The 24,064-nt window shown below is 40.0% G+C and overlaps 1 protein-coding gene across 1 annotated transcript in view; it reads right to left on the reverse strand.

The window, feature by feature from the left end:
• SLC49A4 (solute carrier family 49 member 4) overlaps positions 1-24,064 on the reverse strand; it is a 66,002-nt gene that overhangs the window by 35,400 nt on the left and 6,538 nt on the right. The window contains exon 2 of the mRNA XM_086750724.1: positions 10,033-10,126. Coding sequence (XP_086606850.1) covers positions 10,033-10,126 — 94 coding nt within the window. The remainder of the gene's footprint in view (positions 1-10,032; positions 10,127-24,064) is intronic.

A 24,064-nucleotide genomic window follows, 5' to 3' on the forward strand; every position in this document is an offset into this window, starting at 1 on the left:
TGATTCAGTGCATTTACTAAGCTGCTACTCAGGGAGACACACGTAGCAGCTGCTCCATCTGACAGAGAAATATGAACACAACAGTACTGGTGGCTTTTTGCTGTTTGTTACAACATCTTATCATCACCGTGCTAGATTTTGGTCCCATAGCCCATAGGAGTCTCGTCTTCTACACCATCAGTGCTAAAAATTGCTTCAACACCAAGAGACATTTGTTTCTGCTACTCCTTAATTTTCTTCTTGTTTCTGCTATTGAAAAGGTGCAGAGAGCAACTGCATTTTTCCCTGCCACTATTTCAGTTTCATTCTCCACAACAAGATTTCTCTTCCCTGAGAAAAGGGCTAACAAGATAACTTCAGCTCAGGACTCTATCCAGATGGAAACATATTTTTCAGACTTACTACACTAACAGGGTAATTTTCATCCGTTATGCATCCAGCTCTGCTCTGTTTTCAGAAGCATTATTTACCCAACCACCATCTAATTATTTTCATGTATCAAAAAGTAGAAAGTTATTGAGTTCAAATAATAGAAAATGACACAAGAGTGGAAAGCTTTTTAATCACAATCTCGAAACAGAAAATTGGAAAAAGTGACACCAGAAATTCATCCTTGACTTATAAAATAATTGATGACTGTCTAGCTTAAAGCAAAAGTGGGGAAGTAAACATGTACCCAATATATCTTATTTCTAACTATTTCAGAAGCCAAGTCAAAGACTCATTTCGAAATTTCAAGGGTTTTTGCACACCTGACCCCTGTGCTAATGAATTTTTGTGCTCTTCCAAGCCGCAGTTGAACACATACGCCCTTTCAAAAAAAAATAAATAAATAAATTCAAGACTGGTAGCAAATGCTAGTGCTAAATATCATGGGCCACAGCATCACAATAATGCTTAACTTATACATTTACATTATGTATCTATCTATACAAAAAATTAATACACAAACATATATGAACACACCCTTCTTTGCAAAATAAAGATCGCATTTGCTCCTAAGCTAGTCTCTGAACTGCAGAAAAACAGGACAAGGGATAGTTCAAACATAACAATAGAAATCAGAGAAGAAAAACTCTTCTTGTACTATATTGTAATTTCTTTTCCAAACTTTTGTTAAGTTACATTATAAATAATTTAAATTATATGGTTTTCATCATTTCCCTGAGATCATTTATTATATAAGTATTAAGTAGTAACCTGGTTATACTTGCTTTATTCACTCCCTGCTGTCACTGTTGCAATATCTTAACAGGCAACAACAGAAAAACACGTAAGTCTACAAATGCTGAAATTACAATATCACTGAGCAAACTGGGTATGGAAAAAAAAAAGTGAGATTATACAGGAAAAAGGTTTTAGTGAGTGATGATAATACCACATAGGTAAGATGGGAAAGAGCTTCCATTTACAGTCAGCTTTATTTATCTTTTTCTCCCCGTACGGGTTGAAACTTTTCATACATGGTCACAGTCCCGTCAGGTACTGGATTTGTTAAGCTATTAAAAAGCTGTGTTACACAAACACTTACTCCTACGTAAAAAACCCAGACATTCAATGTTTCTACCACAGTATGTCTCATGCCTAGACTTAAGAGCATTTTAAATTAAAGAAAATCTTGTTAGTTTCTGTACTTAGATGCAGAAACAAAGGCAACAATATAGGGGAAACTACTTACCCAAGAAATTACTTTTAATACAAGGGATTTAAACCACAAAACTAAAATAAGTCTCCAAAGTTCAGTTCGAAGATGTGTTAGTTGAACTTGTTTTAGGAAAGCTAGGACCAGAGAAGCTGTATCAGTATTTTAACACTGACTAGCAGAATGGAAAAAGCTTTTTCATCTTTTCTTTGTCAGGCAACACAGAGCAAGAGCGAGGCTGTCGGCCCCAGTGCATTGCTCTAACTTTCTAAACAGACATTTTCTCTATCAACCTCTGATGAGCCCTTGGTCAGATGAGAAATTAGGTTCCTCTGGGTCCTTGAAGAGAGCAGAACTCGCCTCAAGAGCCTTGTGAAGATGAGATTTTGGGTTTGTGTTTTTTCCCCCCTGAAACTTTTACCATACTTTTCCTACTAGCTGCCATGAGAGTTGACTGCTTAGACACTATTCAAACTTCTATACAGATGGAGTGAAAATAAATTGGTAATTCAGTTTTGTTGCTGTTTGGCAAAGTGTAAGGAGCAACGAAGTCGCCGAGCGCGCTAGTCTGCTGCTGCTCGAAGACAGTGCTGTAGTGTGCCTCTGAGGCTGGAAGAGTTTAGTAGATTTAATTGCTGATCCTAACAACTGACGCAAAAAGGGATTCCAGATAAAGAAGTTAATGTTTTACAGAAATGGATGGCTAGCTTTTCTTTCACATGCCTGACATTTTCACTTATTGAAAGAAGTGGATTGTTCAATTCCTGCTAATTTGGAAGATAAATAAGTTTATACAGCTATTAGCTCATTGTGGGAACTACTGGAAGCAAATGAAAGAGACCGTTCCACTGCAGGACTTCAGAGCACTCTTCAAGTGCCATTGAATTTAGCCTCACTACATGGCAACAAAGCAAGTAAATACCTCCTATTCTAGTCTCTACATCGATGTATGATGCAAGTTACTTGCCCAGGAAAAGCAATATGAAGCGAGATGGACTTATCCACATTATATATTAGAAGATTTATTGTACCTCAGAGGAACCGATAACAGTTTTGCAAAGAACCACCTCTGACTTTTCACAATCAAGTTACTAGAAAAGGATAGAGCTTTTCCTTTAGACTCACAGAAATAAAACAAAACAAAAGAACCCTCTAAGTGGAACCTTTTCAGGTACTTTTTAAGGCAAAGATAGAATTAGAGGGGTCAAATTCATGCTTTACAGCAATTCACTGCTACAAAGTATGGGGAGAACCTGCTGCAAATGCTGTCCTGTTTATAACCCAGAGTGCAGTAAGGCTCTATGTTGGAAAAGGACTGGAAAGAAAAATACGTCTGGTAAAACAATGAATTCATCTATTAAAAATAACATTCTGACAGATGAATTTCATGGAAATGCACTTCCTTTCAATATTTTCATTAAATTATCTATTTATACTACAAAAGCTTTATGCCTTCTGGATATTCATGGATTGAGGCCATTAGCATTTTTTTAGCTTGTTTTTGATGCATGCAACCATTGATACATAGAATAATTTAAAGCTGGTTTTCCCCATCAGTAAGAAAAATTATTACAAGCAGAAAGCCTGAGTCACTGTGTGGTACATTATCTCCAGCAATAAAAAGTGACAAAGAAAAGAGAAAAAAAGCTTTTGAAAATGGACTGTCAACCATTTTCATCAGGAACTGGGCTCACATCACCCATTGTACAAACCATGGGCTCAGCACAGTCTGTCATGTCATCATGGGAGCGGACTTGGAAAGGACCATGGCATCTCCCAGGCATCCAAGCCTCACGCTTCTTCTCCCACTCTTAAAGAAAACAGCAAGTACATCTGCAACAGTCTGAAAAATCAGTGAGTTTTGGTTTTAAATTTAAAAGGATTGGAAAAGTGGAGTTACTCTAAAACTATTATTACTGCGAACCTGCCAAGGGAGAGAATGATTTGCAAGGAGAGCAAGCAGCAATCTCAGGCCAAGACCCTGCCATCTCCATCAGTCATTCTGTCAGAGGAAAGGGACGAGGCATGCGTACAGCAAGACAAATTCACTCACATCCTCACGCCATGTTATTGTGCAGCCATCACAGCTATCACACGGCTGACGAGGGTTTCTTCATTAAAGCTTTATCCAAGTTTGAAGGATGAGGGCACATGAAATCAAACCTTCTTTTTGGCATTTGGGTTTTTTTTTTTACTAAAAGTTTGGGTCTTTTTCTTTTAGAGCTAGTCCACACCACAAACTCATTCTTAAAAGAGGATAACTTTAAAGCAACATTAACAGAGGACAAGATCATCAAATATGAACAGACTCAAAATAAACAGCATTGCTGTAAAAATGACGTAGGCAATTACATTATGGGCTAATGAGGGAAAACATACTGAAACAAGTTATCAGAGAAGGACAGCAGGACTGGTTGCTATCAGCACTGCCATGGGAGAAAGCTGATGGAGATTACTTAGCACAAGATAGGTCCTAAATAGGTTTGTTTTGTTTTTTTTTTTTTCTCTCTCCAGTAAAAGAGTAGGAGTGTACAGGAGATATAGCAAATTAGGAAATGCAATAAGCAAGACTTATTTAAAAACTCCTGAACAATTTTTCATAGGCCAGTGAAAGAGCAAGAGGGTGTTTTGATTATAATGCAGTAACTTTGATACAAATTCAATATGAATTATTCTTTAAGGACACAAATGAGCCAGCAGAATATGAGTCACAAGACTAAGGCAAAGAACTCTATATGATTAAAAAAAATTAAAAGCTTTCTACAGTTGAGGATAACATCTGCCATTATATGAGATGGAGCTAAAAATCCCACAAAGAATATGAATTCTCTTCCCTTCCAGCATAGGCTTATGCCAGCTGAGCCCTCATAGAAGTGCTGCCCATTGAATATCGCTGCAATATCAAGCCCTTTCTGAGATTTGCATTTTGTTTACTATATCTACTGGATTTACCACTCCAAGAATTTACAGAGGGTCTGTAAATTGCTAATTCAGCAGTTACCACCACCACCGAGGGAGGCGGATGACACCCACAGTGCCACAGCTGAAATCCAGCACAGGAGCAAAAGGGAAGAGTATTTGTCACCAAAACTGTCAGGCTGCCTCCTGTTTCCACTAAGGCTGCTTCAGCTGAAAGAGAAGCCAATTCGGCTGCCAGCTAAGTGGCAGCGCTGATCAGTGGCTGCTGGTGCATGAAGCGACGTGCAGCTCGGGCAGTGGCCAGCAGGACACTCAAACACCCACCAAATCCACCACTGCCATCGACAAATAAGCAAAGCAGGAAAAAAATCATCAACACTTCGAAACAACTCACAGGACCCCTCTTTTGAAACAACAGCTTTGGGGCAGAGGTGAAAAAGTAAAACTTGTTTAAGATGAAGCTGGGGGAGGTAATAAAAATAAGCTCAACTGCTAAGTTAAAGGGATATAAAAATTAAATATTCCCCATGAATGACTCATTTCCTCCCCCCACTCCGCCCCTCCCCCTCCCCCCCCCCCCCCGCTTTGGATTAACCCAGCTCAGCCTTCCCCCAGCACTGCAGCCAAAGCACAAACCAGCAACAGCCATCAGCACCAGGAAAGTGTTCCATCTTAACATCTTCCTCCTATGCTCACTGAGCTACAGCATACAAACAGGTACGTTTATTCATCTTTTTACTCCCAGAACTACACTTCAGATTAAATACTTTTTTCATTTCTCTTCCCCAGTGAGTTAGGGAGCACACAACATGCATCACTGTCTTTACTTCTTACAGGCAGGCTCTCCTACCCTCCTCTCCTAAGGCTCTTTTCTTTCCCTGGAACATTTTAATCCCTCTTCTCCACAGCTGGTCCAGTTTGGGGTGGTTTTTAGAGCACACAAGTGTTCAGTATTGCCAGGGAATACGAGAATCCTAGTATGCCTTGTCTTTACCGGAATTACCTTCTCTGAGGCGCCCTTTTGCATTTTTCATCCATGAGAATGGCAACTCACGGTCATTTTAGGATCAGGAAAGACAAATAATGAGATGATCCCATGTCATCCTTTAGGTTTTCAGGGATGCAAAAGGGGAAAACGTGGAACTATTAAAGAGTAAGTGTAACAAGAATAAAATGCAGACTAGGTTGCAACTAGCTAACAGAAACACTGTGTACCAAAGATGTGGAAAGAGTGAATCTTCAAATACAATAAAGGAAAAAGTTAACATAAATGTATCTAAGAGTAGACAAAAAAAACCAGAATTCTAAGAAGCAGTATTTTTAAAGAAAAAAATCCTTTAGAGGATCCATCAATTACTGTCGTGTCCCCCCAAAAAATGTCATTGTAAATAATCACTCCTGTTTCCATCACCATTCTCCATGTTACTGTTTCACTGGCTTCCCAACAAATGTTTTAATGGTACTTAGTGCCAAGGAGCACCCTCTCAACTGCTGTGACTCAAGGTCTTCAATCTTCTCTGTTGTGTAATCTAATGTGAAGGCCAAACACTACCAGCCCACAGCATACCAAGTTCTAATAAATTGCTTAATTAATATATTCAATACAAATGACAAATTATGTTACATCCTTTACTTCCACATCTTTAATTATCCTGTCTTTCAAAACATTTTAAGAAGTCTTACATCACATGGTCAGTCTTAAGAGCCACAGATTTATTGCTATAGGCTGATTTCACCATTTATTTCCTTCTTATACATTTCAGCTCATACAGCTTTTTACCTAGATTTATTATTTTACAATCATATGAAAGACCTAAGCTGTATTTAAATCCATTCCTAAACACTGAATATGAGATAAATATGACGTGTTATGTTGGGGGGGAAGAACAAATAACCCTGATTTTATCTATTAAAAATAGTCTTCTAGTAATGTTAACATTTAGGATAAATTCTAAAAGAGTCCAAGAGTGCCAAGTAGTACTAAAAAAAGGAAAAGACTGGACAAAATGCAGGCAAACAGCATTAGTGATGCTCTTGTAACCTTCAGGGAAGGGATGAAGGTACAAGGTCAGGAACAGTACAATTTCATAGTGTCCGTTTTCTGCTATGTTTTCATGTATTATTTATATTAAGTATGTACTAAAAAAACAGGTGTGGCAAATGAGGTTTTGTAACATTTAGAAAGAAATAATGGTTTGGGGTTTTACTTTTAGAAGTCAAATTCACTGTCATATCTGGCACATTTGGCAATTCCACATGTGCATAGGAAAAATTCTTTTTAACCTCCTTGTCTGTATGATACACACATTAACCTCACAGTTTAGTGGGCTGAAGAGGAAAGCGGGTAAGAGCCTGTGTGCACATGAGAGAGACTTTACGAGTCCATGTATAGGTTAGTTCCTCAATCTCACACACAAGTCCATACTTCCACATTCTCATCATGCACTCCCACTTCAGCCTTCACTGAGTTTATGCAGTTCTGTCATCGATTCCCAGTACAGTTTTAGGTCACACACTGGTAGAGAACAAAAATTCACTCTAAGGAACGGCTCCTTCAAGAGACACAGTCAAATGTGCAACCTGAATTCTCCCTCATACAAGTCACGCATATACACGGGCATCAAATGAACTGAATACAGAGGTTAAGGTTTGTGTTTAAAACATGACTTGGAGAACTGGAGATAGTTCTAGTCTGCTGTTACATGCTGCAGCCAAAAGAATAATTACAGACTAAAAAGGAGCTTAAGAATGCACTTTGATATTACAGGTCTGTGTGAGATAAGGAGCATGAAGCAGTCAGGATTAAATGTCAGTCTTTACAGCGATTTCCTCACGTCTGATTGCTCTGATAGCCAACGGGCTTTAGTAGCTCTCCTTAATGTTAAATTACAAGAGCTCATGCAGCAGAGACAGCTACAAAGTAGAAAAAAAAAACTATAAACCTGACAAACTTCATGAACATTCTTGTAATTTTAACTCTGACATAATTGCCCTATGGAAATTCTTCAGTATATTACTGCAGATTACCAAGGGACTGAAGAAACACAGTACAAAACATGCAAAACCATTTAAAGAAATTCCAGTTACACTGGCTTCTGAAATACTTCAATATTAGCTTGTGTGTGATCTTGTCCATCTGGCTGGCTCTGTAATGTTCAAAGCGTCACATTAACACATATACACATTCAGAATAAGTGCAGAGTTTAGTGCTCAGCCAGTTGTTGCTAATGCATTAAGCAGTGATGCTCATCTCAAAAATATTATTTTATCTGGCATCATGCTTCAAGTAATTGATGAAAATTGGCCTTGAGTCTTAGTCCTCAAAACAATGCAGGTTATCTGGTATAACATCACACAGTCTGTACAATTATTTACAATGTCTACAGAAACCTTCACTGAAAACCATCCTCTTGCTTCACACAGTTAGCTACGATGAATCCTGTGTAGATTTTAATCAAATTGTGTAAAAGATCAAACTACTTCCTCAGGTACAGCTCCAATTCTTGAAATTGTCTCTGTTTTTGGAGTAGGCTAAGGAAGCAAATTTATCAATTTCAGCTGGAGGTGATGCACATTTTCTTAGTATGAATAAATGAAATTAGCAATCTTTTCCATCAGGATTCTGCTCATGCTTTTTTCTTTCCCTATACAGTTTTCAATAAAACGTATCATCACATTTCATACATCTCATCAGATTCTATACAGTCCACAGACTTTCTCTCCCTAGTTAAAAAAGCTGTTCTTTGAATGTTTCTCCTTTGTTATTTATTTCATTGTTCTCCTAGGACTCCTCTCTGCAGCTACAGTGGAAAACCTTGTTTAAAGGTGATCAGAACATGTGGAAACTCTCCTTCTCACCTCCTAATGATACCTCACATCTAAATCTCTTTTGGGAATTTCTTCTCGGGTTCTTACAGTCTTCATCCTTGCTTTGGCTACATAAGGCACCACATTTCACTGCATTTAGGCCATCCGGCCCAATTAAAAAACAAATTATGTTTAACCCTAGACTGGTCAGAATGGATGAACTAGATGTTGAGCACCCCTTAGCATCCTGATACAAGGTAAAACAAGGGCACAATGAGGACAGCTCTTCCTAGCCACCTTACAGTACATTTTCATCTTAAAAGCGTCACTGTGAAAGACAGCACAATACGGTTAGTTTAGCCTCCCCTGCTCATAAAGTCCTTGAACACCACATTGAAACGAGCAACGCTGGGCAACTAACATCAGGAACACCTTGGGTGCTGCCTTATATGCTCACTAAGCGCCCAAGAACTGAAATTGCATTCTCCCCTACTCATCACACTGTATTTAGTAAACTAAGCCATTCATTACATACAAGCTACTTAGGCCTGAATTGGGATGGTTTTGCAACCAATGCATTTATTACATTCTCAGTCCCCTCTCTGAACCTCTTCCTTTGTTTTATCCATGGTACCCAGCCATCTGCCTTCTACTTCACACCAAATATTTTCTTTCTCAACTTAAATATTTCCAAGCTGACTTTCAGGGTAAGCAATACTAAGATTAAAAAAAAAAAAAAAAGGACCTTGTTGAAATAATAAAAGAACTGCCTGGAAGCTGACTAGAATTCAAGGAAAACAAAACAAACCAAAAATCACATAAAAACCTTTTATAAAAAGCTCTTTTCTTAGTTCTTGCATATTATGCAAGAACAACTAGTGAAGAGCTACTGCTACTACTGTCTTTGAAGCTGCAGAAAAATGCAGTAATGCCTGTACTCCTTCCTCCTTCAGCATGAGAGGCAAAAGAAAGTTAAGTGAACCAGTGAACTGTACTCCCTGGCTGTACAAGATGAGTGAGACTCCTGTACTTACCAGGGAATCCCAGGTTCAGGATAGGTTGACAGGACAACCAAATTGTTTGGACTATGTGATTTTTAGGAAGGAATCTGTCATTATCACAAACTCTTAAATTTCACATGTACAGAAGGCATTAATTTCAACCACAGAGAAAGTACAAGACTATTTTGGAATGCAGACTGAGAAAGACTTCATGATAAGGTCATTCTGTGTAAATTCATCTGTCTCACTGCACAAGCCCACACACCCAATGTGAGAAACATGAACTAATTATTTAACATTTGCATACAAATTACATATTTTTGGGTTTTGTGGCATGGTTCCCTGTGTGATCTTGGGCCAGTTTCTGAACCTTGCTAAATCTCTGCTTCCTTGTTTGCAAAGCAGATTAGTATTAGTTAGGCAGAATGGGGTGAGGCTTAACTAACTCAAGTTTGTGAAGGGCTTTCTGATCTTCAGATATGATGTAGAAGAAGGACTAGAAAAATCCATTTAAGAAGCATGTAATCCCATGTTCACATAACAAGCATTTGGTGTATCAAATTCATACAGAAAATTTGTACTAACATTTCTTTGCAGTATCAGCAAAGCTTACATTAACAGAAAGTACAAAATGTGTATATTAAAAATAACTAATTCACTTACTTCTTCCTAATTTCTAGGTCTGAAACTGGAACACATCTCAGGCCAGCTCCCAATACCATGAGGGATGATGTTAGTAACACAGTTACTCTCAGACCTAAGATGAAAAAACAACAGTATTTTTACAAGTTAAGTCAGCAATGTTACAAAAAAATAAAAATGTTGCCTAAAGATATATATTTACATGCAGTCTCACAGAAGTAATGCATATCTCTCTCAAATCATAAAACTTTGGTGCTGATGTGAATTACAGATACATTATGAAGTCCTGTGTTATTTTCTATGCTTACACTCCAGAACGACAAAGGCTTACTCTTGGCAAGCTATGGCACAGGACTGTACCCAAAATCTTACAGACATTTTTGAAAGTGAAAAGTGATAATAAAAGCACCATCAAAATGTACAATATTCCCCTTAGAACTACAAGCATCAGGGAACATGCTCCAGCGTGTAACCTGAAATATAGATAGACCCAAAGAAAAATCTGGACTTGTACACTCTTTTCCAACCACTTAATGAAAGTAGACACAGAACTGTTATTGTTTTCTTTTGTAATGCAGATAGGCATTTCATCCTGAAGAAAAAAAAACCAAACATTTACTTAGGAGAAAAGTGCAAGTATTTTTTTGCAGTTCTTGCAATTAGGCCAGGTTTTTGCTGCGCTCAGCTCATTGTCAGAGGTTGTAAATATAGTACATTAGAAAAAAGCTACAATTGATTGAACTCTTGAATATGTTTTTTCCTCATACTGTGACTCTCTACTGAGAAGCACTTAGGTTAGTAACAACTTTATCTAGTGCAGCAATTCATCTTGCCAGCAGTTTACTTGCTGCTGCTAAGGTGTTTCCATCAGCAGCAAAGAGAACTGTGACAGCTGAGGGGCTTAACCCCCATGACCTTGTAAAACACTAAAATCAAATATGCACAACTAAGAACTGCTGATGCAGTCAGAAGTCATAAAACTCAAACAGTTTCACAGCAACAAACAGAAAAGTAAGGGCTTCCATCTTCTCAGCAGAACATAATAAAAACAACTGAACAGTGACAAACACAAACCATCTCTAACATTTAGGTGCAACCAGCAGCTACCCAAAACACAGGCTGTAAAAGAACAAGTCCCTATGATACCTCACCTAACAAACAAACTATTCTGATTTTTTTCTTAAACCATGGATTTTCAGAGAAGCACTCCCTCTATGTTAATGCCTCCTCTAACAAGTACAATTCAACTGGTACTCAGATTAAACATTTTCTCTCTGTGTTAATTTTAGGGGAGTGGTTTAGAGCATGTATTTTACCAAAATGTCATTTTAGAGGATGAGACATCACTTTGCTCTTATTGCAACAGCTCTTAGTGAACCTCACTCATGGGAACACAACTCCTTTTGCTGGACACTGCACCAATCAAACCAAAGGTGGCTCCTCTCACAATCAACCTAGCCCAAGACAACCCAAATAAAAAGAAGTTAATGCTACAAGTTTTTTGAAATGGAAGTATGACTTCCTTTGGTAGGGCTCAGTCATTAAGGAAAGGAATGCAACCCACAGTCCTGCACCTCTGAAGGACACCTCACATCCCTGATGCCCTGGAGAATCAGCTGAGAATATTTGCTTCCTTAAAGGATTTCCAACACCTGCCCAGACTCACTTGGTTGACTCTGTGCTCAACCAGCACACGTTGCTGTTAAACTGGTTTTTCAAGTGTGCATGTTCAGAGAGCCCTAACTAAATGTCCGGATAATAAGGCTGTTCAAAATCCTGTTGTTCTTCATGTTTGCAGGGCCACCATGTGAGCCTTCACACCTTGCTTAACCCCATATTACCATACTGCATCTGCTGTGGGAGTAATTATTTGTATCAGGATTGCATATGTGATGCTTTTGCCTTTTCTCCTGGGAAATGAATCTGTTAGCACTGCTTTTGTGCATAATGAGAACTCATATGCAATGAGAATTTTACTGATGGAAAACCGAAACACAAGTCTTATCAACTGAAAAAATCTGAAGTTTTCCATTTGGAAATGCTGCTTCAGTGGGTCAGGAAAGCTCTAGTAATGTACGTATCACCTTCTAATTTTCCATGTAAACCAGCATCTTTTTTGAATTACATTTTACCAGACATGACACATTCTACCTTTCAGGAGACATAAGGACAGAGACAGCCAGCCTGGAACGTCCTGCTCATGGAGTGCCACAGGTCAGGTGCAAGCCCAGGGCATAGCAGTAAATGAGTACTGTACAGAAATTTAAGTTTAAATCACAACAGGACATATGAGGAGTGTTTCCAAATCAAAAACCTCTATTTGATTTTTAATTTATAAAAAAAAAGCAAAAAAAAAAAGCAAACCAAAAAACACAAACCAAGAAAAAGTTGTAATTTAAATCTGCAGAAAAGTTTCCTAAGAAAAACAACACACAATTGAATTGGATACTGAAGTTTTCCCCCAGCCCTAAATTTAGGCTTATCTTTAATGTCAACCTTACATGTCAGGTAATTTTAAAATAAAATTATCAGTTACAGCCTCACAATCATGTGTGTTTGATCTCTCCAAACATTCTTTGAAGCCCTCATCTTTAATATTATACACTGAAAGGTACCACTTTTGATCACACAGATTACTCTTTGGCCTTTTTTTTTTCTTCACACATTAACAAACACACCCCTAAAAACTTCCTCTGTTAAACCTGCATGTTGAAAATGATGACACCAAAGTGAACAAGTAAGACTGTCAGGCAAGCAGCATATAAGATATTTTCTTTTTTTCTTTGCTAATGACACAATGTATTTCTATCCTCTAAGCACTTTCCTCTTTTATCTTGCTTTACATTTTACACTCTCCAAATTCATCTTCCTTTTCATCTTCATTAGAAATCAGTCTCTAATAGTACTCTTATAATTATTTCAGTATTTTTGCTTTGAACATTGCAGTGGTCTTTAATCTGAACTGGACATCTTGCATTACTCCAGAAGGTGCATCCCAGGGTGTTTCAGAGAGCAGCATGCATCAGGGGGACAATAAACTAAAGTAACCAACCAAGCCTAAAAAAAAAAAAAAGCCCATGAACTCTGCAAGAAGTGATTTCTCTATTTCAAAAGATTTAAGTAATTCATACAACCAAGATTTCTGAATAAATATAATCAACTTCATTAATTTTACCCTGTAGGTGCAAGCAGTAATTGATGGTGGGGGGCTGGGGGAGGCTACAGCTTCTTAAAATCCATCCAGTTTCCAGTTCCCTTCTATCAGAGGTTTCTGACATATAGCTAGAAAGGGAAGAAAGTCCTGTAAAGGGATTTTCTGGACGAAGTTTTCTGTTCTTAGAGCCTCTCGATAGCTGCTCAATCCCACCCTGCTCTTGCAGGAGGTTTCCGGGCCCCAGAGGCGGCGCTGACTGTTGAAATAAAACCCAGCAAACGCTGGGCAAAGCATGGCCATGTTCAGAATGGACAAATATCACTGATAGTAACAGAAAAGTCTGAGCTAGCAGCAGAAACTGAGTCAGTAATAAAAAGATATATTAATTAACATTTATGAGTGAAACAGTAGATACTGTTCAAAGGTTTAACCCTCCTGTGGCTAATAACACTGTCTGCTTTACAACTTCAGCAGCCCACGCTGCATTTGCTGGTTTTTATTTCTTTTTAAAACAACCACCCCCAAACTCCTGCCACTCTTAGAGATTTAACACAAACTCTCAACCCACAATCCTCTTAACTCTCCTGCAAAACACAGACTTTTAACCCCGCCAAGCCCATGCTGTACTAGTAAACCTTACTGATTACCTGTGCTGGCAGGATACGCTGGCCAGATCTGGCCCCTGGGACATTTCTAGCTGGCCCACTGGTTTCCTTTCCTCCCTGCTGGGAAAGCAGCAATGCACACAGCGTGATGAACCCAGGGTCCCCCACCTCAACAGTGAAAGTGAGTAAAACGCAGAAGCAGAAGGCAGTGGCTGCCAGTGGCACCCTCACCTCTTCAGCTCCCTCACCACATCATCAAGTGACAGCGGCCAACACGTGGGTGCTGCATCCCCCACAACTCTTCCAGCACATTTTACTTTCAAGAAGCGTTTTAAAGCGTATGAAAAGAAAACACATTTCCCACCTCACATTGCATTACTGACTTATAACCAAGTGATTTATTATGCCTAGTTTTATAAGAAACTTAATAAAAGAGGCTGTACAGCTACAATGAGCTTCTCATTCCAACTATTTGTACATTATCAGCTCTTCATTCAGAAAGAGAACATGACTAACAACTGTTTAAGGCTTTTGTAAGCATTTGAGAAGTATGACCATTCCTTCTCTCACCTGTCAGTCACCCATTATAATAAAACATCACAAAACACGTGACTGATGAACTGTAAAAAACAAATCCTTACTCACACAAAGCACACATTCAAGCCAAAATTATCTTCACATTGAGAAATGGAAGTTTCTACTCCTGCTGTCTCATGGCAGCAAACACCCTGTGCATCCCCCAGCCGAGGCCAGCGCAGGGCAGCAGCACCCCACTTCCCCAGCCACCGCCACAGACCCGCAGAAAGCAACACGCTTCCAGTTCAGAGCATCATACCAGTGGCAGACACTATCTGGGTTTGTTTTTTCCCCTCCTCCTAATGAAGCATCCATCTTAGGCGGAAAATTCCAGTTAGACACGCATAACAGTTTTCATCTTTCTGCTAAGATTAATGGAAGTTTGGCCAGACGAGAGGCTGCCGGATTCAGCCCTCTGCCTGGCACGGCCAGCAGCGGACTTCCCTCGTGCAGCTCACACACTCGCTCTCGGATGCATTAACATTTGAGGGGTTTCCCTCCTTCAGCTGCAGATACTAAAATGAGTCCTCACAAATACAGAATATCACAAGGCTCTAATTAGAAACGAGTGACATGAACCTGCTGCACATTTTCACAGTTTTTAAAAAACAGGCTGGAAGCAAGAATCATCCCTTCTGAAACTGAACAGAGAGCACTTTAATTCACTTAACTACTCTGCTATTATTTTGACTAAAGCACATCTAGACAAAAAAAAAAGTAATCCTATCTTGACATGCACACATCAGGAAATGAAAAACTCCCCAATTTCAACAGCCATTCCAACAATTCATTGTTAAATTGTGCTTTTATCATAGAATCAATAGAATTGTTACTCCAATTTAATCAAATACAGTTTTCAAACAAAGTCTTGCTCTGCCTTTCTTGACAAAACAAATCACAGGATCTTGCATTTTTCCTTCTATTAAGTTAACATACAATAAACAACCTTTACCTTTGGTTTCAGTAAGCCAAGCACTAAGATCCAAGTCTTACACTCTTTCTTGGGATCTGGAATTGTTTTTGTGTCTTGTCTAAATACCCTCCTTATTGTTCAACCCTCCTTATTAAAATGGATTTATTTGCTGGATACCAATGCTCCATTTCATGGCAAGGGTCTGTTTCTCTCCCTTCTTAACGCGTGCCTTTACATTTAGCCATATTAAAACAAAAGCTTAATTAAACAGTTCCCTTTATCAGGGAATCCTGACAGCGCTGCACAAAGTCCATGCTTCATCACTATCTACTGCTCCAGAAATCTTTGCATTTTAAATGTAATTCTAGCAAAATTGTACTAATAGCTGTGCCATTTACTCTCAACAAGATCAGTTATCTTTGTCACGACTAAAATACACCAAAAAAATATTTGCTACCTTTCTACCAAACACAGTGAATAAAACTTCCACTGTGCCTGCACTCTGCCAAACTGACTATCATCATTAAGGACAATAAGCAGCAATCCTCTTTCAGAAGCAATATCCTTGCATCAAGCAATACAATTTTCAAAAGAAAAAAAAAGCTTTTCACTGATTTAAAAAGACTTCATAGATTTCAGGAGCAAAACTCAGCTTTCTGCTAATATACCAAACAAACTTGAAAAAAAATCAGTGTATCAGGCCTGCCTCAGACTCCACAAAAGCACTTGATTGCACAGGAACATATATTGTGTTTGGAAACTCAATGGAAAATAAATATGTTCAAGAATAGCATCAACTACACTCAGATGCAAGAAAAATTGGGAACCAAGACTGCATGCAAGAGCAAACAACTACCAGGTCATATGTAGCTAATAAAAAATTACTCCTGCTTTGATGTCCAAGATGGCAGGAAGTGCCATTAAGCACAACTTGGATCTTTCTAGCTACATGATGCTGATGCTTTCTGTTATTCTCCTGTCTTTCATAAGCTGTATTTTTAAAACAAACTGAAGCCACTTGTTTCCATACATGCCCTGTCTCTATGTGCCACTACAAAAACAGCATCCACATTTGAACAGAAAATGTTCAGGACCCGAGTATTTTTCTTCCGATTGAAAATGAAGCAAACTCCTAGTGACCTCATTTAAGCACTCTGCAAGACAGGTGACAGCATCCTCCTGGTATCAAATAGTAAGAACCAAGCTCTTATTTCAGACAGGTCCTATATGAATTAGGCCCAAAGCTACATTTCAAATCCCAGTCTTGTCTAGGGTACAAGAAGTAGGCCTTTTCCTGTATGGATCCCATAACACAGCCCAGTTCCACTTTCCAGTGGAAGATTGCACGGCAAGAGCGGATTCTGCCAGACACTGTGCTCCAGTTCCCATCTGACATAAAACCGTAGGCAGATTGTGATTCGCAGACAAAATACATACTAGAAACCTCTTGAAACACAGACATAGGAGGTAATGATCTTCAAAGGGGCAATTTCTTTATAAAATTTAAAATCAAGGAAACAAACTTTGTATATTTAAACGCAGCCGCTTCAACCAAAACAGTTCCTGTGGTTTGACAGAGACTTTCTAATCAGAGTCAGAAACTCTGAACAAATATCCCAGAAGCATCATCACCAGCAATGTGGGGGAGCCCACAGAGAAGTCCCTGCCAACTCAGGAAGAAAGATTGGTGCCAGGGATCAGATCTGACCCAAAGACAAAGTTACTTCTGCTGCTAGCACTTGTTGAACAGACACAGCAAGTCTGTGTGTGAAACTGAAAGTACGAGGGCCAACACTCGCCCCCACCAGTACTTTTTTCAGTATAATTCTCAGATGAAAAACATATTCTCTGCAGAAACATCATCACAAGTCCTTACAAGAACAGCATCATTCCAAAATTATGAGGTTAGTTAAGAATCTTGTAAAAAACCCCAATACAACTAAGAGACTCAAAGCACAAAATCTAGCTAGCCAAGTGTTTTATGCAGAAGACTGTCATCTTGAGGGAAATGACGGAACACGTGTAACAACTAAAACAGATACAGAAGCTGCTAGGACATAATTGTGAGAAGCAAAGCTAAATACAATTCAACTGAGAATTATTATGACAATCACACCACCCCCCACAATTCCTGAGCTGCTGCATCTTTCTCTGTGTGCATCCTGATTACTGAGATACATACGCATTCACACTCTGCTCCGCCCACTTCTGGTCTGTATTGTAAATATTATTCTTTATCAGTTTTTTGGTGGTTTTTTTTTTCTTAGCATTTATCAAAGCGTATTGTCGTAGTTCAGCCCTGATCAGGACCAGACTACGCAGTCTGTCTCTCGCTCCCCCCACCCTCCGTGAAACTGCTCCAGCGTGGGGTCCCTCCCACGGGCCACGGTCCTCCGTGAAACTGCTCCAGCGTGGGTCATCTCTTCCACGGGGTGCAGTCCCTCTAGAACAGCTGTCCCAGCGGGCCCTCCACGGGCCACAGCTGCCTTCAGGCATCCACCTGCTCTGGCGTGGGGTCCTCCACGGGCTGCAGGTGGATCTCTGCCCCTCCGTGGACCTCCATGGGCTGCAGGGGGACAACCCGCTCCACCATGGTCTTCACCACGAGTTGCAGAGGAATCTTGGCCAGGAGCCATATTACTCCTCCCCCTCCTTCTGAACTGACCTTGGCATCTGCAGCCGTTCCTCACAACAGGCTGGCAGACGTCTCTCAGGATCCTTTTTACATCTTATTCACTTCTCATCTCCTCTCCACTTCTTGCAGCCGGGCCGGGCCGAGTTGGGCCCAGTCGGCTGCCCGGCGGGAGGCCAGAGGGTGAGGCCTGCAAGGCCCATGAGGCTCGCGCCTCCCCCTCTCAGCTGCGTCACATTTTCTCCTCTCTCTTTTTCCTGTTTTCCCCTACTTAAATACGTTATCGCAGAGGCGTTATCACGGGACATTCTGCTACCAATTGGCTCGGCCTTGGCCAGCAGTGGGTCCGCCCTAGGCCCGGCCGAGTCCACTGAACAAAGGGGAGCGACTTCCAGCAGTTTCCTACAGAAGATACCACCTTAGGCCCACCCTCACTAACAAAACCAGAACACGTATTAAAGTACTTATTTTTCTGTTTACTCTAGATACAAGAATGACTCTTAGAAGGATCTCTTAGGAAGAGGAGCAAGCTATCACAACCATGTCAAGAGGATGCACTGTGCTTTTGTCTCACTTGCATCAATTAGGTCAAGACAACATGATCAGTGGACCCATCCTGTTCAAACATTATCTCAGCATATTAGGCAAGCATATAATGCTCTAAAAGGAGGTCAAGAAAAGTACAGTTTAATTCTCCAGCTCTCTACCTCTCTAAGCTTAGTAGTTACAAACTTAATGACCCAGGTTTTTCTATGGTGTCTTGCAGAGTTAGCTCCACGAACACAGATTGGTTGCCACGGTTGGTGGCAGACTATACCTGTAAATACAAAACATTTCAGAGTTTGTGCAGCAGTTTAAAAATTTGGTACTGTAAATAAAGTAGTCTTGATTTTAAGAACTGAACAGACTTAATCTGAGCTTTTGGATGCATAAAAAGGTGGTTTACAAGTATTGAAGTTTCTTTTCGTATGTCAGCTAAGGATTTTGAAGCATCCTAACAGTTTAACATCAGCAACAGAAAAAACAAATGGTAAACGATGTAGATGAAAAATCTGCATTGCAAGTTTCTAAAAGTGTTGTAAATTCCATTTATCAGTCCAGAGACTGACAATTTGCCTGAATAAATAAATAAAGTGCCAAATTGAACGGTATTTGCCTGGAGATCAAAATGACAATTTTAGAATCAGTTTTAGACTCTGTACTAAAATACCTACTATTCTTTAGTACCATGTTTCTTGGCTTCAAAGGAGACCAATTATTTCAGCTGTTTAAAGATATTATACATTTTATTGCAGAGAGCATCCATTTTATCTGCAACTAATCCAAGTGCAATGAACCTCTCTTAATCCTTGCAGAGCACCTGGGGATGCAGTGGAACCTGCATCTCGATACGCTTTATGAAATTGGGCAGGCCACTTATTTTCTGCTTCACTTTTCTCCCCACCCCGCTCCCTCCCCGGTTTATTCAGGCTATAAGCACATGGAAACAGGAGCCAGTCTCACCATTAGTATTACAAAGACTAGTAAATCAGGTCTTCTCTTCACCGGGGGTCAGTGCAGTGCTGGGATACAATTAGAAAGAGAGCTATTTGAGTGCTTACTAGATCTGTGAATTTAATATACAAACACTTGCAAGAGTTGTTCTTTCTTCCTTCACCTCAGGTTCCTGCTTTCTACTCTCAGCTCCAGTATTTACTGGAACATGAAGATTCCAGTGAACCATTTAATCCATCTTTGCCATTGGATAAACTGAAAAACTACATAACAGGGCATACCTGTGTGTACACATGTGCTAGTGTATACAGACAGAGAAAGATGCAGAGCAACTGACAAAAATAGCTAATGATTGAGTCAGGAACTAAACTGTTAATTTGGAAGCTCAATTTTGGATGCTCATTAACGAGCTGAGAGAAAGCACAAGACAAGAAGTCTTTGCTCTGGCTCTCGCTGTTGTATTCCTGGACGAACGCCGACAACCCGAGCCCTTTCAGCATCAAACAAGGAGGAGAGAAGCTTTTTCTTTTCCCACTCATTTCAAGGGCTCCCGATTGCACAGCAGGCTTAATTACCACAGAACTAACTACAGATCCTTACCTGTGGCGACAGAGAGGAAAAACACTTTCCCTTGTACGCATTTATCAGGGAAGATGTTCTGTCATTATCTTAGTGGTACTTGCCTGCACCACCCAACGGTGCATGAAATTCTTCATTTTAAGAAATACAAAGACATTTTGCTTTGCCACAACAAAGTACCAAGAAGCAATCATGCAGCAAGGACTGGCAGCCACACTAAATACTGCCTAGAGCATCTGCTAAGCAGGACCACTAAGTACAAAATTTCTCCTTTTTACTATCCCTGCTGCAAGCTGGGAGAAAAAAAAAAGAGCCTTAAGAGTCCCATTGACGTAATATCCATGCGTGTCTTGTGACTTGTAGGAAAGGTCACTGAGTGAGCCTTCCATTTGCCTCTCTGTGAACACTTTCAATGTTACTTTAACATTAAAATACATCAGGCACCATTTAGGGTACATAGCTCATCCTAAAAGACACCCTTTACAGGACTGTAATGGGTCCTAAACCCATTACATCTTTGAAGGCTCTTGATCAATTCTTTCTGTTCATGTGATTAATCAATTACAATATAACAACTCCACCCTTCTCAAATATTCAGAAGGGATGGCATTCATCAAAAACAACCAAATAAAACAGAAGTTTCTAAGCACAGTTGTACTTGATGTCCTGTATTCCAGAAAAACAGACTTTGCAAAAAGCAGAAGACCTCTCACTTTTAAAACAGATCATTCCCTCAGGCTGAGTCACATGGATCTCTAGCTTTAAAAAGAGGAAATACCTAAAAATCCTCTCTACTACAAATCTGCATGAGAAAGCTTATTTTGTAGCTTTTGAGGAAGCTGGAGCATTGATCGCAAGCTTCTGCAGCACAATTATAGTTACAGCACGCCTACAGAGCCACAATAACAAAGGCATGTGAGAAGCATTAAAAAACAAAATAATGGCAGGAAGTGATGGAATAGCTCTGAATGTCACCACTGAGAGAAAGGCAGAGCAAGCCACAATTTCCCTTGCCTCACGAGTATAACTAAAAGTTCTTAAAGAACCTTGTACCGGTGAGGTCTTTGGTCTGCTCAGCTGAGGCTATGTCGGCTTGCCACTGGGAGAATTCAAACAACATCCTGCAAGAAAATTTGCAGAATATTCTAACAGAGAATTACTAAAACATCATGTTTCTCAAATTTCCTTCTGCTCATGTCAGCACTGACCTTAGTTTTGGGGGTTTGGGTGTTTTTAAACAAGTATTTCATATAAACCAAATATTTTTGTTTGTGAACTTCAGACTATAGATTTTCACAACAGGAAACATTATTTCAGGACCTGTGCTATGCACTACTTCTTCAGCTCTGAAAAGGCAAGTAAATACCCCTGTTTTACACGGCTCTTTTCCCACAAGCAGAGCATTTCTTACTAGGAAAAAAAAAAGCCAAGTTAGAAATTGGCAATGTAAAAAATATCCAAACTTTATTAACAAGTAATGAACCTCATTTTTGCATTGGCTTCAGACTTGTTTTTCGCTTCTAAAATGTAACATGAAACTAATTCCTAAAAACAAGATCAGCCAAAAATAATGAATAAAATTTGTTTTGTTTGTGCAATGGTAATGCTGTTACTGGAATTTAAAAATCAGTAAAGCTGGGTTAGCTCAGCATTATCAAACAAAAATGGTCTTTCTTTGTTCATACTTAGTTTCTTCTGACAGGAAAAATAAGCAAAATTATATTAATTCTTTAAAGGAAACAGATTTAGTTTTCTTTAAAGGAAGCAGATTCAGCTTTTGCAAGCCAAAATATGATCTCCTCTTTTTTTTTCTTTAATAGAATTATAAACTAATAGCTAGGAATTATGAATATAGTATAAACATACAGCTAGCAAAATGAACGCAATACAACTTTTCCAAGTACTTTACTACTTTAATAATAAAAATCTACCAGAAAGCCCAAGGAACTTCGATAATAGAGGAATTATTGTTGTCATTTATGTTATAGAAGTTAGCACCAGCTATCTTTACGTAGCATAGCTGCCACACTTAATTTCTAGAAGAAAGGAATTTGGCAAAATTTAGATATTTTTAAAATGCAGCAAGACATTGGACACTGTAGCAATATTATAACATTCTGTCTTTTCAGAAGGGAAGAGACACCAGCCAGAGGGGCCGCATCCACCCCTAGCATCCCGCTCGTGCCTCTATCAAAGGTCAGACATCTGTCACCACCAAACCCACGCAACAAGGAACAGTCGCCCTCGATTGCATCGGCAGCGCCCAAGGAGCCCCGCAAGCAGCGGGCAGCCATGGCCCAGGGTACCTCCAGGAAGGGTGAAGGTTGGACCAAATACACCCTCTGGCCAACAACAGGCACTGCCAAGCACAGTTCAGAGGTTGGGTTATGCAGAGGCAGAAGACTGGGACATTGGTGGAGATAAGAAAAGGCAAAAAGACGAATTTTCTTCAAAGAGACTTCCCAGCTCCTGGTTTTAAAAGCGCTTCTCAAGCCAGTTCAGAAAAGCTGTGTTTGCTGATCTGCAGCTGGGGTGCTGTGCAGGCAGCCCAGGAGGGGTGCAGGCACCCCCCACCCTCATCATTTGCCGCTGGCTAAGTCACATTTACTGTTGCCTCTTGCTTGCTCAGCATTGCTTTCCCTGGGCCTCCTACTCATCTCGTTCCTCCACCTTTCCTGTCCCCACCACTCCCCACCCTCCAGCTCTAGATCTCAATTCTCCATCCATCCCCCCCAAGCTTCACCCTCTACCTAGTCCCATCCTCTCCCCTTCTCTCTCTCTTCCTACCTATTCAAGGGCTTTTCTCACACCTGCTCTCACTCCCTTGAGCCCTGAGCTTCTCACATCCAACCTCTTCTACTCCTCAACAAGCCAGAGGTGTGAGGAACAGAGGGAAACTGGAGTACAAGACAGGCACACAACAGCAGAGACATGCAGGAGACAAAAAAAAAAAAAAAAAAGGAAGCAGTCAGAGTAGGAGGAATTTGGGTCAAGAGAAGGTTATGAGGGGTAATAGAGATATGTGAGCATACAACAGAGGTGATATGAGTGCATAGCTGCCCTAGTATTATACTCTCTGTAGTCAACTTCTAAAAGCTACTGTTGACAAAACATCTTCCTAGCTGGAGCTGTGTCCTGACCCAGTTCTGGGATGCTTAAGTGCTTTACCTCTGCTTGTGTTAACAGCTGCATAACAGAAGTAAGGGATTGTATTTTACACTGGTAAACTATTTCCCTATCCATCAATTTGTAAACATCAAGGTAGAGCAAGTTACATACCCCATGCTCACTGTGCCTGTATGCTCAGTGCACCAATGCCTCAAGATAACGTTACTCTCAGATAACATGGCCATTACTATTCTCACGAGCCACGCAAACATGTTAGGATTTCACTTTCCATCATTAAAAATTATTTAAAATCCAGCATGCACTTTCCTAATACTCGTCAGTACGTGGTTGTTTCAAGCAGCTGTCCTAGCACCACTGCCACAACTGCAAAGAAGTGTGCAAAGAGTGCAAAGAGCACAGGAGTTGGGTGAGGGGCAGCAGTATAAAGAGAAGTGTCTGTTGAAACCTCGTACAAAGCAGAGACTGGGGTGATACCATCTAACAGAGCTCCAGAAAAGGACATCTGCCTACAGCCAAGACATGCTCTCAACTCAACCTGTCCTATCACGAGCTACGGGAAGCGCTGCTCACAGTCAAGCTGGTACTGCTACGATGAATCATAGTGGCATCAAGTTCAGACAACTAATCAGACCCTAATTAAACCATGTTGCTAACCTCTCTGTGTATCTCAAGTGGTCTTTTGCAGCATGCCTGACCCCAGAGAGGGTGGGCCAATCATAAGAGAGTCCTCACTTCTGCAAGCACTTGCACAAATGCTCTGTGGACTTTCATGCAGCCACAGCATACAGCATTAAGCAATAGAAGTTAAGTTTGGCTCAGTCTTCCTTCTATTCTTCTGATGGTGTAGAGGAAAAGCATGTCTATAGAAACACACACACGAGCAACTCATCAAAATAAGTTCTGTAAAATCAAGCTGATCAAATATCTACTCCAGTGGGATTTACCTATATTCTGCTCTCTAATTGCTTCTT

This window comes from Chlamydotis macqueenii, chromosome 6 (genome assembly GCF_036417535.1).
Source record: "Chlamydotis macqueenii isolate bChlMac1 chromosome 6, bChlMac1.mat, whole genome shotgun sequence".
Taxonomy (NCBI): Eukaryota; Metazoa; Chordata; class Aves; order Otidiformes; family Otididae; genus Chlamydotis; species Chlamydotis macqueenii.